The following is a 17,408-nucleotide window of genomic DNA, read 5'->3' on the forward strand; positions in this document are numbered from 1 at the left end:
CGATTAACGCCGTGATAAACATGTTTGTTTATTTATTTATTTGTTACATTTGTATCCCACATTTTCCCACCTATTTGTAGGCTCACTGTGGTTTACATAGTACCGGAGAGGCCTTTGCAGGCTCCAGTGTGAACAAATACAGGGTGATGTTGTGGTAAGATCAAGTTCATGTGGCACAGCCACATTAGGGAATCAGAACCAGAAGAGTTGTGTTATGTCCATTACGTGCTTTAGTTTGGTTGTGTTGCAGAGATTAGGCATTTAAGTTGGATCGGTAGGGTATGCCTTTTTAAACAGGTTGGTTTTTAGTGATTTCCGGAAGTTTAGGTGGTTGTACGTCATTTTCAAGGCTTTTGGTAATGCGTTCCACAGTTGTGTGCTTATGTAGGAAAAACTAGATGCGTAAGTTGTGTTGTATTTAAGTCCTTTGCAGTTTGGGTAGTGCAGATTTAGATAAGATTTAGACAGATAGGACTTAAAGCTTGCCCTATCTGTCTTCAACTATCTAGTTTTAAACAAGAGCTCAGTAAACTAATGCAAGAATTGGATACAATTAAAGCAGCTTCTAGGACTGCACAGAGAAATAGCTTCTCACCACTCCCTCAAAGAATAAACCACATAAGAACAGATGGTTCACAGTAGGCTCAGGCAGACTTCGTCATGTGACACAGAAGCATCCACCCGCACAAGTGTTGCCACTAAAGAATTCTTTTGCTCCATTACAGCACTGTAATGCTCCTGAAAATAGAACTGAAGCAGAGGAAAAAGCAATAAAGTTGGAACAAAAAGACATGAAGGTACCCAAAGTGAAAAGACACCCCCAAATCACTAATGTTAAAACACATACCAAGAAATATAGGTGGAAAGCAATGGCCACAAATGCTCGTAGTCTAAGCAATAAAGTTCATGACCTTCAAGCCCTGATGTTGAGGCAGACTTAGATGTTGTTGCAATCACAGAGACATGGCTCAACAGTTCCCACGAATGGGATGCAAGCATACCAGGCTATAATCTATTTAGGAAGGATAGAGAGGGTCGTAAAGGTGGAGGAGTAGCTCTGTATGTGAGGAATGATATCATGGCGACTGAAATGACAGGGACCTGGGGAAAAAAAGAAGCGATATGGATCACCTTAAAAAGAGAGGATAGAACTTCTGTCCACGTGGGTGTTGTCTACAGACCCCCCACACGATTAGAGGAACTAGATAAAGATCTGATTGCAGATATTCAAAAAATAGGAAAGAAAAAAGAGGTTCTGTTGATGGGAGATTTCAATCTGCCGGTTGTAGATTGGAAGGTTCCGTCTGCCAAATCGGAAAGAAGTAGAGAGATCGTAGATGCTTTCCAAAGTGCTCTGCTCAGACAGATGGTGACGGAACCCACGAGGGAGGGAGCGATGCTGGATCTGGTGCTCACAAATGGGGATAGTGTGTCAAATGTGCGAGTACATCTGGGAAACAGTGACCATCAAACGGTTTGGTTTGATATAACGGCTGAAGTGGAGGGCGGCCACTCTAAACTCAAAGTCCTGGATTTCAAGCGTGCTGACTTTAGTAAAATGGGGAATACCTGAGGAAGGAGATGATGGGCTGGGAGGACGAACAGGAAGTGGAAGGGCAGTGGTCCAGGCTGAAAGAAGCAATAAATAGGGCCACAGACCTTTATGTAAGGAGAGTAAATAAAAGCAAGAGGAAAAGGAAACCGATATGGTTCTCCAAGCAAGTGGCTGAGAAAATAAAGGCTAAACAGTTGGCGTTCCAGAAATATAGAAAATCTCAAGAAGAGAAACACGGGGAGGAATACCGGATGAAACTGAAAGAAGCCAAGAGAGAGGTACGTCTGGCGAAGGCGCAAGCGGAAGAACAAATGGCTAGAAATGTAAGGAGGGGCGACAAAAATTTCTTCAGGTATATTAGTGAAAGAAGAAGGACTAAAAAGGGAATTGTGAGACTAAAAGATACAGCGAACCGCTATGTAGATAATGATGAAGAAAAAGCCAATTTACTAAATAGATACTTTTGTTCGGTTTTCACTGAAGAAAATCCTGGAGAAGGACCGCGAGGGACTGGCAAAAGTACACCTGAGAATGGAATGGATATAGCACCGTTCACGGAAGAGAGTGTGTATCAACAACTTGGAAAGCTAAAGGTGGACAAAGCCATGGGACCGGACGGGATCCACCCCAGAATATTGAGGGAGCTCAGAGAGGTCCTGGCGGGTCCTCTTAAAGATTTGTTTAATAAATCCTTGGAGACTGGAGAGGTTCCGAGGGACTGGAGAACGGCGGAGGTGGTACCTCTTCACAAAAGTGGTGATAGGGAAGAAGCTGGAAACTACAGGCCGGTAAGCCTCACTTCGGTTATTGGAAAAGTAATGGAAGCCATGCTAAAGGAAAGGATAGTGAATTTCCTAGAAGCCAACAAGCTGCAAGATCCGAGACAACATGGTTTTACCAGAGGGAAATCGTGCCAAACGAATCTCATTGAATTCTTTGATTGGGTAACTGGAGAATTGAATCTTCGACGTGCTATAGACGTAATCTACTTAGATTTTAGCAAAGCTTTTGACACGGTTCCTCACAGGAGGCTCTTAAATAAACTAGATGGGCTGAAGATAGGTCCCGAAGTGGTGACTGGATTAGGAACTGGTTGACGGACAGACGACAGAGGGTGGTGGTAAATGGAGTTCGCTCGGAGGAGGGAAAGGTGAGTAGCGGAGTGCCTCAGGGATCGGTGCTGGGGCCGATTCTGTTCAATATATTTGTGAGTGACATTGCCGAAGGGTTAGAAGGTAAAGTTTGCCTATTTGCGGATGATACTAAGATTTGCAACAGAGTGGACGCCCGGGAGGGAGTGGAAAGCATTAAAAGGGATCTGAGGAAGCTAGAAGAATGGTCTGAGGTTTGGCAATTAAAATTCAATGCGAAGAAATGCAAAGTGATGCATTTAGGGAGTAGAAACCCACGAGAGACGTATGTGTTAGGCGGGGAGAGTCTGATAGGTACTGAGGGGGAGAGGGATCTTGGGGTGATAGTATCCGAGGATCTGAAGGCGACGAAACAGTGTGACAAGGCGGTGGCCGTAGCGAGAAGGTTGCTAGGCTGTATAGAGAGAGGTGTGATCAGCAGAAGAAAGGAAGTGTTGATGCCCCTGTACAAGTCGTTGGTGAGGCCCCACCTGGAGTATTGTGTTCAGTTTTGGAGGCCGTACCTTGCGAAGGATGTTAAAAAAATGGAAGCGGTGCAAAGAAAAGCTACAAGAATGGTATGAGATTTGCGTTCCAAGACGTATGACCAAAGACTTGCTGACCTGAACATGTATACCCTGGAGGAAAGGAGGAACAGGGGTGATATGATACAGACGTTCAAATACTTGAAAGGTATTAATCCGCAAAAAAAATCTTTTCCGGAGATGGGAAGGCGGTAGAACGAGAGGACATGAAATGAGATTGAAGGGGGGGCAGACTCAAAAAAGGTGTCAGGAAGTATTTTTTTCACGGAGAGGGTGGTGGATGCTTGGAATGCCCTCCCGCGGGAGGTGGTGGAGATGAAAACGGTAACGGAATTCAAACATGCGTGAGATATGCATAAAGGAATCCTGTGCAGCAGGAATGGATCCTCAGAAGTTTAGCTGAAATTGGGTGGCGGAGCAGGTGGGGGGAAGAGGGGTTGGTGGTTGGGAGGCTAGAATAGGGGAGGGCAGACTTATACGGTCTGTACCAGAGCTGGTGATGGGAGACGGGACTGGTGGTTAGGAGGCAGGAAATACTGCTGGGCAGACTTATACGGTCTGTGCCCTGAAAAAGACAGGTACAAATTCAAGATATGAGTTTATCTTGGGCAGACTAGATGGACCATGCAGGTCTTTTTCTGCCGTCATCTACTATGTTACTATGATTCGGATGTATTTCTAATTGGTAAGTCGATCAAGTCTGTCATGTAACTCGGGGCTTCTCCGTAGATGATTTTGTGAACCAGGGTGCAGATTTTGAAGGCGTGTTCTTTGATTGGGAGCCAGTGTAGTTTTTCGCGGAGGGGTTTTGCGCTTTCAAATCGCGTTTTACCAAATATAAGCTTAGCTGCCGTGTTTTGAGCGGTCTGAAGTTTCTTTAAGGTTTGTTCTATACATCCCGCATAATTTCCATTGCAGTAATCTAAGTGGCTTAATACCATTGATTGTATCAAGTTGTGAAATGTTTCCCTCAGGAAGAATTGCTTCATGCATTTGAGTTTCCACATTGAGTGGAACATTTTCTTTGTTGTGGATGCCACTTGGCTCTCTAGTGTTAAGATACGGTCCATTGTAACGCCAAGGATTTTCAAGCTGTCTGAGATAGGAAGGGTGTGATCTTTGGTGTTGATACTTGTGAGGATATCCGCGCTGTTTTGGGATGAGAGGATGAGACAATGAGTTTTTTCTTTGTTGAGTTTTAGTTGAAATGCATTTGCCCATGAATCCATGATGTTTAGGCTGAGCTTGATTTCGTTGGTGATGTCTGTCAGTTTGGTTTTATAAGGAATGTATATTGTGACATCATCTGCATATATGAAAGGGTTAAGGCCATGGTTGGATAAGGACTTGGCAAGTGAGGTCATCATTAAGTTGAATAGGATTGGTGATAGCGGTGATCCTTGCAGTACTCCACAGTGTGCTTTCCACGGTGATGATATGTTTGAATTTGATTTTACTTGATATGTTCTTGTGGTTAGGAAGCCCTTGATCCAGTTAAGTATGTTTCCACCAATCCCAAACTTATCTAGTAATCCTTATTAATATATTATGGTTTACCATGTTGAATTGGAGGAGAAGGATGTTTTTGCCTGTTGCTATTTCCTGCTTGAATTTGGCTAGAAGAGTGAGTAATACTCTTTCCGTGTTGTGGAGGGGGCGAAAGCCTGACTGTGATTCGTGTAATATTGAGAATTCGTTTATGTAATCTGTAAGTTGTTTGGTTACCATGCTTTCCATCAGTTTGACCACCAACGGGATAGATGCTACGTGATGGTAGTTAGTGATTTCGTTTGTTTTTTTCTTGGTATCTTTTGGTATTGGGGTGAGTAGGATATTGCCATTTTCCTTAGGGAAGAGGCCTTGCTGAAGCATGTAATGTAGGTGGGATGTGAGGTCTGCTATGAAGCGGTCAGGGGCGGATTTCATTAGGTAGCTGGGACAGTTTACAGTGAGTGTTGGAAAACCTACTAATCACCTGGGTAACTGTTTCAATGGTAAGGAGGGCGAAGTTTAACCAGGTCCGATCTGCCGGGTATTCTCCAATGTTTGGGTCCAATTCATTAAGGAAGTTTTCAATGTCGGTGTTGTTCTGAGGTAGCGTGTTGCGTAGGTTTACAATTTTTTTTATCTGCAGATGGGATGTCTGTATTCATGGTAGTGACCAAGTTGGTATCTAGGAGTTTGTTCACGAGTTGGTATAAGTTCTTCATGTCTTTGTTGGTATAATTTCTTCATGTCTTTGTAATCTGTCCCTATTTTGGTTTTATAGTATGATCTTTTGGCCTGTCTTATTGCGTATTTGTATTTTCTCCGAGGACAAGCAGGCTGCTTGTTCTCACGACTGGGTGACGTCCGCGGCAGCCCCCACCAACCGGAAAGAAGCTTCGCGGGACGGTCGGCACGCAGGGCACCCCACCGCGCATGCGCGGCCGTCTTCCCGCCCGTGCGCGACCGCTCCCGCCAGTTCCTTTTTTTCCGCGTCTGGAGAGAGTCGTGCCTCGCCGCTCTCTCTGTTTCAGCCGCCGGATTTTCGATCGCGTTTACGCCGATCGTGCTTTTTTCTTTGTATTATATAGTTACCGTCCGGTTTCTTTTTGAAAAAAAAAAAAAAAAGAAACCCTGCGTGTGTGGAGCACGCGCTCCCTTTTTCCCTCGCTTCCAGCGGGGACGCCGCATTGCGGCCTAGTGGCCGCACGGTCGTTTTCCTTTTCGTGGTGTGATTTCAGCCACCATTGACGACTTTGACTTCGCCGACGCGATTTTTCCGTCGATGTCCTCGAAGGTCCCGAGTGGATTTAAAAAGTGTGGTCGCTGCGGCCGGGCCGATCTCGCAGACCGACACCCACGCTTGGTGCCTCCAGTGCCTCGGGCCGGAGCACAATATCAAGTCGTGTTCTCTGTGTCTCGGTCTCCGGAAACGGACTCAGGTTGCGAGGCAAGTTCTGCGGGACCGTCTTTTTGGAACTTGCGCCGGCCCCTCGACGTCGACCTCGAAGGCATCGGTATCGACGCCCGGTCCTTCGGTACCGGTATCGATGCCCGAGACATCGGCACCGATGGCAGCGACCCCAGGAGAACAGGTCCCGTCGGCCCGCCGGTCCTCCGGTGAGAGTGGGGGTGAGAGGCCGCGTGGGCAGTCGGCCCCGGTCACTCCCTCAGCTCGTGGGCCACGGGACCGAACCCTGTCTGACCCGGTACCTCGAGACCGAGAGGGATCGACCTCCTCCTCCTCCATGCCCTCCGGCGCCGGTGACGGGCATCGTAAGAAAGATAAGAAGCGTCGTCACCGGTCGCCCTCGGTGCATCCGGATATCGGAGAGGAGGCGACGCCGAAGCGTCATCGTCGAGAGGAGAGGTCTCCGTCGGTTGTGGAGGTACCGACGCGTCGGGGTTCCGGCACCTCGGTGCCGTCTCCTGGCCCCCAGCAGCTTCTGGCGCCGACACCCCTACCGGCCCCACCGCCTTTCCCGGCAGCGGGCCTGGACGAGTGCCTCAGAGCCATCCTTCCGGGGATCCTGGAAGGGCTGATGCGCCAGGCTGTGCCGGCGCCGGGGGTGCTTGCGCCCTCGGCGCCGATGACTGTGGCGCCGGCGAGCTCTAGCCCGGCACCGGGGCCGTCGACACCGCCGCCGCTTGCAGTGCCGGTCTCGACCGCCACGCAGGTGGAGTCCCCGTCGACGTCGATGGAGGGAGCTCCGTCCCCGCCGGCGCGGGAGTCCACCGCTCGACGACACCGAGACCTTGGTGCCTCGACGTCGAGCCGGGCCCGGTTCAGGACTCAGCTACATGAGCTTATGTCCGACACCGAGGATGAGGACTCGTGGGGGGAAGAGGAGGACCCTAGATATTTCTCCTCAGAGGAGTCTACGGGCCTCCCCTCGGACCCCACGCCTTCACCGGAGAGGAAACTCTCACCTCCCGAGAGTCTCTCCTTTGCCTCCTTGTGCGGGATATGTCTATTAGCATTCCCTTCCCCGTGGTCTCTGTGGAAGAGCCGAGGGCCGAGATGCTCGAGGTCCTCGACTATCCATCACCACCTAGAGAGTCCTCCACGGTGCCGCTGCACAATGTCCTTAAGGAGACGCTGCTTCGGAACTGGTGCGACCATTAACTAACCCCACCCATTCCCAAGAAAGCAGAGTCCCAGTACAGGATCCACTCTGACCCGGAGCTAATGCGGCCACAATTGCCCCATGACTCAGCGGTCGTGGATTCTGCTCTCAAGAGGGCACGGAGTTCGAGGGATACCGCCTCGGCGCCCCCGGGGCGGGAGTCTCGCACTCTGGACTCGTTTGGGAGGAAGGCCTACCAATCCTCCATGCTCGTGACCCGCATCCAATCATACCTGCTCTATATGAGCATCCACATGCGGACCTATGTGCAACAACTGGCGGACCTGGTCGAGAAGCTCCCGCCGGAGCAGTCCAGGCCTTATCAGGAGGTGGTCAGGCAGCTGAAGGCGTGCAGAAAGTTCCTGTCCAGGGGTATCTATGACACCTGTGACGTGGCATCTCGTGCTGCGGCCCAAGGGATAGTGATGCGCAGGCTCTCATGGCTGCGTGCCTCTGACCTGGACAACCGCACCCAGCAGAGACTGGCCGACGTCCCTTGCCGGGGGGATAACATTTTTGGTGAGAAGGTCGAGCAGATGGTGGACCAACTGCATCAGCGGGAAACCGCTCTCGACAAGCTCTCCCACCGGGCGCCTTCAGCATCCACCTCCACAGGTGGACGTTTTTTCCCGGGCCCGTCAGGCTGCACCCTATTCTTTTGCGAAGCGTAGGTACAACCAGCCGGCCCGAAGGCCTCGTCAGGCACAGGGACAGCCCCAGCGCGCTCGTTCTCGTCAACAGCGTGCGCCTAAGCAGCCCCCTGCGCCTCCACAGCAAAAGCCGGGGACGGGCTTTTGACTGGATCCACGGGAACATAGCCGCCCTACAAGTGTCCGTACCGGACGATCTGCCGGTCGGAGGGAGGTTAAAATTTTTTCACCAAAGGTGGCCTCTCATAACCTCCGACCAGTGGGTTCTCCAAATAGTGCGGTGCGGATACGCCCTGAATTTGGCCTCCCTGCCTCCAAATTGTCCTCCGGGAGCTCAGTCTTTCAGATCCCATCACATGCAGGTACTTGCAGAGGAACTCTCCGCCCTTCTCAGCGCCAATGCGGTCGAGCCCGTACCACCCGGGCAGGAAGGGCAGGGATTCTATTCCAGGTACTTCCTTGTGGAAAAGAAAACAGGGGGGATGCGTCCCATCCTAGACCTGAGAGGCCTGAACAAATTCCTGGTCAAAGAAAAGTTCAGGATGCTTTCCTTGGGCACCCTTCTGCCAATGATTCAGAAAAACGATTGGCTATGTTCCCTGGATTTAAAGGACGCATACACTCACATCCCGATACTGCCAGCTCACAGACAGTATCTCAGATTCCGCCTGGGCGCACGGCACTTTCAGTATTGTGTGCTGCCCTTTGGGCTCGCCTCTGCCCCACGAGTGTTTACAAAGTGCCTCGTGGTGGTGGCGGCGTATCTACGCAAGCTAGGAGTGCACGTGTTCCCATATCTCGACGATTGGCTGGTCAAGAACACCTCGGAGGCAGGAGCCCTCCGGTCCATGCAGTGCACTATTCAACTTCTGGAGCTGCTGGGGTTTGTGATAAATTACCCAAAGTCCCATCTCCAGCCAACCCAGTCTCTGGAATTCATAGGAGCGCTGCTGAATACCCAGACGGCTCAGGCCTACCTTCCCGAAGCGAGGGCCACCAATCTCCTGGCCCTGGCTTCGCAGACCAGAGCGTCTCAGCAGATCACAGCTCGGCAGATGTTAAGACTTCTGGGTCATATGGCCTCCACAGTTCATGTGACTCCCATGGCTCGTCTTCACATGAGATTTGCTCAATGGACCCTAGCTTCCCAGTGGTTCCAAGCCACCGGGAATCTAGAAGATGTCATCCGCCTCTCCACCAGTTGCCGCACTTCACTGCTCTGGTGGACCATCCGGACCAATTTGATACTGGGACGTCCATTCCAAATTCCACAGCCCACGAAAGTGTTGACGACGGATGCCTCTCGCCTGGGATGGGGAGCTCATGTTGATGGGCTTCACACCTAGGGTCTGTGGTCCCTCCAGGAAAAGGATCTGCAGATCAATCTCCTGGAGCTCCGAGCGATCTGGAACGCACTGAAGGCTTTCAGAGATCGGCTGTCCTACCAAATTATCCAAATTCGGACAGACAATCAGGTTGCAATGTATTACGTCAACAAGCAGGGGGGCACCGGATCTCGCCCCCTGTGTCAGGAGGCCGTCGGGATGTGGCGTTGGGCGTGTCGGTTCGGCATGCTCCTCCAAGCCACGTACCTGGCAGGCGTAAACAACAGTCTGGCCGACAGACTGAGCAGAGTCATGCAACCGCACGAGTGGTCGCTCCATGCCAGAGTGGTACGCAAGATCTTCCGAGCGTGGGGCACCCCCTCGGTGGACCTTTTCGCCTCTCAGACCAACCACAAGCTGCCTCTGTTCTGTTCCAGACTTCAGGCACACGGCAGGCTAGCGTCGGATGCTTTTCTCCTCCATTGGGGGACCGGCCTCCTGTATGCTTATCCTCCCATACCTTTGGTGGGGAAGACCTTGCTGAAGCTCAAGCAAGACCGCGGCACCATGATTCTGATTGCGCCCTTTTGGCCCCGTCAGATCTGGTTCCCTCTTCTTCTGGAGTTGTCCTCCGAGGAACCGTGGAGATTGGAGTGTTTTCCGACTCTCATCTCGCAGAACGACGGAGCGTTGCTGCACCCCAACCTTCAGTCCCTGGCTCTCACGGCCTGGATGTTGAGGGCGTAGACTTCACTGCGTTGGGTCTGTCTGAGGGTGTCTCCCGGGTCTTGCTTGCCTCTAGGAAGGATTCCACTAAAAAGAGTTACTTTTTCAAGTGGAGGAGGTTTGTCGTGTGGTGTGAGAGCAAGGCCCTAGAACCTCGTTCTTGCCCTACACAGAACCTGCTTGAATACCTTCTGCACTTATCAGAGTCTGGCCTCAAGACCAACTCAGTAAGGAATCACCTTAGTGCGCTTAGTGCTTACCATTATCGTGTGGAAGGTAAAGCCATCTCTGGAGACCCTTTAGTCGTTCGATTCATGAGAGGCTTGCTTTTGTCAAAGCCCCCTATCAAGCCTCCTACTGTGTCATGGGATCTCAACGTCGTCCTCACCCAGCTGATGAAACCTCCTTTTGAGCCACTGAATTCCTGCCATCTGAAGTACTTGACCTGGAAGGTCATTTTCTTGGTGGCAGTTACTTCAGCTCGTAGGGTCAGTGAGCTTCAAGCCCTGGTAGCTCATGCTCCATATACCAAATTTCATCACAACAGAGTAGTGCTCCGCACCCACCCAAAGTTCCTGCCGAAGGTGGTGTCGGAGTTCCATCTTAACCAGTCAATTGTCTTGCCAACATTCTTCCCCAGGCCGCATACCCGCCCTGCTGAACGTCAGTTGCACACATTGGACTGCAAGAGAGCATTGGCCTTCTACTTGGAGCGGACACAGCCCAACAGACAGTCCGCCCAATTGTTTATTTCTTTCGACCCTAACAGGCTAGGGGTCGCTGTCGGGAAACGCACCATCTCCAATTGGCTAGCAGATTGCATTTCCTTCACTTACGCCCAGGCTGGGCTGACTCTTGAGGGTCATGTCACGGCTCATAGTGTTAGAGCCATGGCAGCGTCTGTGGCCCACTTGAAGTCAGCCACTATTGAAGAGATCTGCAAGGCTGCGACGTGGTCATCTGTCCACACATTCACATCTCATTACTGCCTCCAGCAGGATACCCGACGTGACAGTCGGTTCGGGCAGTCGGTGCTGCAGAATCTGTTTGGGGTGTAAATCCAACTCCACCCTCCAGGACCCGAATTTATTCTGGTCAGGCTGCACTCTCAGTTAGTTGTTCTTCGTAGGTCAATTTCTGTTGTACCCTCGCCGTTGCGAGGTTCAATTGACCTGGGTTCTTGTTTTGAGTGAGCCTGAGAGCTAGGGATACCCCAGTCATGAGAACAAGCAGCCTGCTTGTCCTCGGAGAAAGTGAATGATACATACCTGTAGCAGGTGTTCTCCAAGGACAGCAGGCTGATTGTTCTCACCTACCCTCCCTCCTCCCCTTTGGAGTTGTGTTTCATATTTTATTGCTTGTCATTCAACTGGCGGCAGCGGTCGCGCACGGGCGGGAAGACGGCCGCGCATGCGCGGTGGGCGTGCCCTGCGTGCTGACCGTCCCGCGAAGCTTCTTTCCGGTTGGTGGGGGCTGCCGCGGACGTCACCCAGTCGTGAGAACAATCAGCCTGCTGTCCTCGGAGAACACCTGCTACAGGTATGTATCATTCACTTTCTTTGTATTTGTTTCCATGTGTTGAGTGTATGTTCACCTTTTGTTTTATTCCATGCTTGTTCGAGTTTCCTGGTTTGTGTTTTTAACTTTTTCAGTTCATTGTTGAACCATGGTGTTGAGTTATGCTTGCGTGGGGTTCTTGTTCGTAAGGGCACAATTTCATCTAGCATGCTTTTGCATCTTTTGTCCCATTCTGTGAGGTAGTATATGGAGTCTGTTTGTGTTGCCCATTCGTTATTGTATATTAGTTGCCAGAATGTTTTTGTGTCTACTTGACCTCTTGTGCTGTAGGATGTGTGTTCTAGTATTCGTTGTATACCCTTCTTCCACCAATGTAGGGATAAGTTTAGTTTGTAGTGGTCGGTCCAGGGTGTCTCTGTCCATTTCGTATTTGTTATTGTTAGGTTCTGGTCTGTTGAGAGTTTGTGTGAGATGAGATCAAGTGTTTGTCCTTTGACATGGGTTGCTTGCATTTGTGGCCATTTGAGATCGCATAAACGGAGAAATTCCTTACATTCTCATGCGTTGCTAGAGTTCGGGTCTTCTAAATGAAGGTTGATGTCTCCTAGTACTAGTGTATTGGAGTTGGTTACACATGTGTTTGAAATGAAGTCCATGAAGTTGGTCTGGCCTTCGTTCCAATTACCTGGAGGTACATAAGCATTGCCATGCTGGGACAGACCAAGGGTCCATCGAGCCCAGCACCCTGTCTCCAACAACGGCCAAAAGAACAGACAATTTGTCCCGCCCATCCCAGAAATAGTGGATTTTTCCCATGTCCATTCAACAACATTCTATGGCCTTTTCCTCCAGGAAGCCGTCCAACCCTTTTTTTAAATTCTGCTAAGTCAACCGCCTTAACCACTTTTTCCGGCAACGAATTCCAGAGTCTAACTACGTGTTCAGTAAAACAAGACACAATTCACATGATCGTGTAGGGTTTTGTTGTGGATTCTGATTGAGGCAATTTCAAGTTGAGGTGTTATGGACTCGGCAGTGGTTTCGGTGGTAAAGTGGGACCGATAGATTAGTGCTATGCCTCTGCCTCTCTTTTCTTTTCTGGTACAGTGTGTGATTTTGTATCCTGGAGGGTTTCAGTGAGGAAGAGTAGGTCGAGGTTTTACTGACATGATCCAGTCTGTTAGTATTGCTGTTTTATTTACAGCGGATCTGGCGTTGACATAGCCCACTTGGATTGTTTCGAATGGGTCTTCTGTATTTGGTGTTAATTGGACTTTTGTTAGTTGTCGTTTCTTTGTTGAGGTGAGTTTGTTTGGGTCCTTCTTTCCCTTCTGTTGTGGTTGTTTGCATGTCGTTTGTTTAGGTTGTTAACAGTTTGGTGAGGTGTGGTGTATTTGATCAATCTATGATGATTGTGTAGTATGGGTATGATGTTTTCTGCAAGTGGGGTGTTAATTATTAATCATGACTAAAAGTTTAATCGCAATTAATTAGTTGCTTTCTGCCTCCCTCCCCGCCTGCATGTGGTACTGAAAAGCTGCCTGTGGCCTGCACCGTGCTTTCCCTCTGACCCATCCTGCCCCCATGGCCTTCTGACACAGCTTCCTGTTTGTGATGGGTTAGAGGGAAGGCCCGGTACAGGTCACAGGCAGCTTGTCAGTGCCATGGCTGCAGGGCCAAAGAATTTACTGAAAATGGAAAAAGGTAAAACTGGGTGGAAAAGGTAGGGAAGAGAGACCCACCAGTGGTCAGGGGGGAAGAGATGCTGGACCACATGCAGGCAGCAGTAGGGGGAATTAAGAGAACCACAGGTGGCCTTTTGGGGAGAGGGGAAGGAAGAGAGAGAGAAACTCGGGTGGCTGTGGGAGGAGGGAGGTGGGGTGGAATCATGGAAGTTGCTGTTTGGGGGTGAGGCAAGCGAGGAAATGTGAAAATTGCTGTGGTAGGGGGCGAGGCAAGGGGTGTGACAGGTGGGAGGCAGGGGAATGGTGGGAGGGCGCAAAAATAAAAGTTGGTCCAGTGCACCACATCCTCATTAGTTGGCCCTGCCTATGAACTTCTCAAACATTTAGTCACCACATATAGCAAATGCACAATTGGGCATGGCAGTTATGCCTCACCAGCCTATGCCATTTGTAGAACATGTTTGTGCACACAGAGGTTCTGCCCAGTGTCCACCTACTCTTTGCCCCAACACACTCCCTTTTATGGCATGGTATGATAGCATATCACTTAGCACACACCTTGCATCTAGGGACTGAAATATGACATTTGCACACCAAAAGACTGTGCGTACCTTCTAGGATAACTGCGAGAAGTTCAACCAGTACTCTCCTGTAGAAAACAATTAAAAGCCTATTTTTCCAGGAGGTTTTCGAATGATTTTGAGCACTATTTTAGAGCATGAAGGATTTTTTTTTTTTACTTTGAAAATTTTTTATTCATTTTTATAGTGACAAACAGAATATTTATCAAACAATCATGCACTTACAAAGTCAAAAATCCCTTCCCCCCTCCCTTCCACCCTCCCCCCTCCCTCCCTTCTAGCAATGTCAACGTTTGCTTTATGTCATTTGGGTTAAGTCTCGATATTGAGTCCATAACTCTGAAGTTTCACTGTAACGTCCCAATCTTTTGTCCGTGAGTTTCTCCATTTCACCAATCAAAGATAACTTTATAATCCAGTCCCCCTCCGAGGGTGCCTCCAGCTGCTTCCATTGCTTCGCTATTACGCACTTTGCTGCTGCTAGGCACATTCTTTGAAACCGGCTCTGCCACTTAGCTCCCCGTCTATTACCCACTCCAAGTAGGCACCACTGAGGTTCGCACGGGAATGGCTTCCCCGTATGGGCTGCTATCTTTGCTGCAACATTTTCCCAGAAGACTTGTATTTTTGCACAAGACCACCAGATATGTAGGAAGGTGCCCTCCTCATCTCCACATCTCTAACACCATTGTGAAGACCCTGGAAACATAGCATGCAATCTGTGTGGGGTATAATACCATCTAGACAGGATTTTAAATGCATTTTCCTTTATCAACACACAGGTTGAAGCTTTGTTGACTTCAACTATGATCGCCTTCCATTCGTGTGCTGTAAATTCCTTTTGTATGTCCCATTCTCACTGAAGCATATAAGGACATTTCTCAAAAGTCCTACCCCTTAAGAATCTATACAATACAGAGATGGTACCTTTCATTTTCCCCAGAGAGCCCCATAAGTTCTCCAGACCCTCATACTCCTCCGGATCTGTCTTCAACCACCCTTGCGTTTGTATATAATGTTTAATCTGTAAGTAGAAAAAATTATCGGAGTCTAAAATCCCATTTTGCTCCTTAAGCTCTTCAAAGGGAGGATTTAACTTAATTATTGTCTTATGTTTGTCAATTTAATTATGAAAGTTATTATGTAAGCTGCCTAGAATTGAAGATGGCAGGATATAAATTGTATAAATAAATAAGCAAACATAAGGAAATTAATAGAGGTGATCACAACTCATAACAGAGCAATGTAAATCTTCAAAAGTATTTATTCAAAAATTATTTTTTTTAAACATGCATTTCACTTTAAATCAGAATGAGCAGTGAGAAGCCCTTCTGCCATCTATATTGATTTACAGATAAATACATGTTTGTTAAAATAATTTTTGGATAAATAATTTTGAAGATTTATATTGCTTTGTTATGGGTTGCGATTACCTGTATCACTTTTCTAATGCTAGATCTTGTGTATTTTGATTTGAAAGAAGAAATTGTAAATTTGGACTAATGATGAATTAAAGGGTGCTAACACAGCCTTTATAGCAATGAGTTTCTTAAGCATGTTCCCTTTCTGATGGTCCATCACATGTATTCCTTTTTTCTTGTGGTTGAGTTTAGGGAAAGTGTTTGTTGATGTTTTGCATTAATAAAATAGGCATAAAATACATGTATTTATGGACTTTCCACATAGGTGCCCTATTATAAAATGTGCCTTTAAAACCATTTGTCTTTGGCTATCACTGCTGATAGCCAATGGTGGGTATCCATAGACCCCCACTTAACACGTTCAGCCTGTATAGCATTCTCTTACAAATAACATTTTGAAAACTGATTTCTATCTCCTCTCTCAACTCACCATTTCCAGCTTCGTTCAGCCTTGGATAAAATTGAAGAACTTGAAGTAGGAAACAACCACCTGTCTAAGCGCCTGGAGAAGATGAAGGCCAACCGCAGTACACTGCTTTCTCAGCAGTAATGACATTTTACCGAACTTGAACAGATAATAGTATTGCAGAAGAAATTATCCTTTGGGATGCGCCTTTGTCAAGCAAAGAAAATAAGATGTGCACTCATTTGCTATATTCCAGCAATATCATGGCTTTCTACACTTAAAGCAAACTGCTGCTATCACATAAGCAGAGAACTATGTGGTTGCCTCTGCAGGTACTCCTCACAATGGTATGGCTGTATGTGACAATTTAACAAGCACATCAAGACTCTGCACCTGGCACCCCATACTTGAATGGCACAGCAGCCATCAGCAGTGGTATTTATCAGAAGCCCATAAAAGTGTGATTTCAGTTTTTTTTTTAATCTTGCTATTCGTTTTCATGTTGAAATGAAAAGGAGGGAAAGGGTACTCTGTTTCCATTCATGACTAGTACTCATAAACAAATCACTGTGGAACCACAAGCCATTACAATTTACAAAGAAAACATTTTCTGATGAAAATATTATATAAAAAATTTCCTTGGACATAAAAGTGACCTTAAATGACTGTCAGTGCTGGATGTGTATGGCTAGACTTGTTTTGGGATTTTTGTAGTTTTGCTTTGTCTTTGCATCACTTCATCCTTTAGGCTTTTTGTTTCAGGGAACATAGGCAATAGTTTTACAGAAAATCTCCAGCATTTTATTTGCATTATTTAAAACTTATATTGGAAATTAACTAAATAATTTCTTTCAAAGTGTGTGACATTAAAAATAAAAGATTTGCCATGTTGAAAAAAAGCTATATTACTGACATTCTTCTTCTGACTGGTTATTTATGCTATGGTTTGGAAGGACAGAGACTTAGGTGTTTCATTTAAACAGGGTTGCTGCGCAGTTTATTTTTGACTCGCCCTCTACTTCTGAATTGATTCAACAAACCCTTACATTTAGAAACATAGTACAAGTTAAGGGGGAAAAAAGTATGTTTTTTAAAGTAAGTAGATAAAAAGTTGAGGACAAAAAGATTAACATTCAAAATATACAAATTATCCTTTCTGCTTTCCTAGGGAACTGTAAATTAGGGTCTAGCACTCTGGTTTCTCAGGGAACGAAACATATGCTCTAGAAAACAAAACTATTTTTTTTTAATTCTCTAAAGCACATGGTTCAAAGTAAAGCATCAGGAAACTATCAAAACAAGGAAGTTAGGGCATCTTGAAAAGTGAGGCTGCTACAAGGCAAAAGTAAGCCAGGATCCTCTAAAGGAAGAGCAAAGTAAAGATTGCAAATTATTCCTATTAACTGCTAAGCAGTCTGCAGATACAAAAAAAAAAAAGAAAAAAACACTTTGAAATGCCTGCATAGAAATGCTAGAAGCCTAAAAAATAAGATGGATGGTTAGAGCAGAGGTTCTTAATCTTTTTTTGGTCCCCGTACCCCTTTAACTGATCAGTGAAACCCTTCTACCCTCTTTGTATACTACATGTCCACTAGTGACTACTGACAGCTACATAAGTCACTGTTGGCTGCTAACAGTGCTAACTGCTAACATGTTGCTAAAATTACAATAGTACACATTTATATTACCAATAACTATCCTACTAATTATTTTCACTCTGTCCAGAAAGTTTCAATAAATTGCCTCGGATTTCA

The 17,408-nt window shown here is 47.4% G+C and overlaps 1 protein-coding gene across 2 annotated transcripts in view; it reads left to right on the top strand.

The window, feature by feature from the left end:
- Positions 1–16,535, top strand: part of LRRFIP1 (LRR binding FLII interacting protein 1) — a 997,950-nt gene extending 981,415 nt beyond the window's left edge. Inside the window, exon 19 of one of the 2 annotated variants that reach the window (XR_003942957.1) lies at positions 15,688–15,767. Coding sequence is in view for 1 of the 2 variants with exons in the window: in XM_030210921.1 (XP_030066781.1) it covers positions 15,688–15,798 (111 nt within the window). In the remaining variant the exon portion in view is untranslated. Of the gene's footprint in view, positions 1–15,687 lie in introns of both variants that reach the window. The other variant, XM_030210921.1, reaches the window with a different exon arrangement.
- Positions 16,536–17,408: the final 873 nt, after the last annotated feature.

Source organism: Microcaecilia unicolor, chromosome 7 (assembly GCF_901765095.1).
Source record: "Microcaecilia unicolor chromosome 7, aMicUni1.1, whole genome shotgun sequence".
Classification (NCBI taxonomy): domain Eukaryota; kingdom Metazoa; phylum Chordata; class Amphibia; order Gymnophiona; family Siphonopidae; genus Microcaecilia; species Microcaecilia unicolor.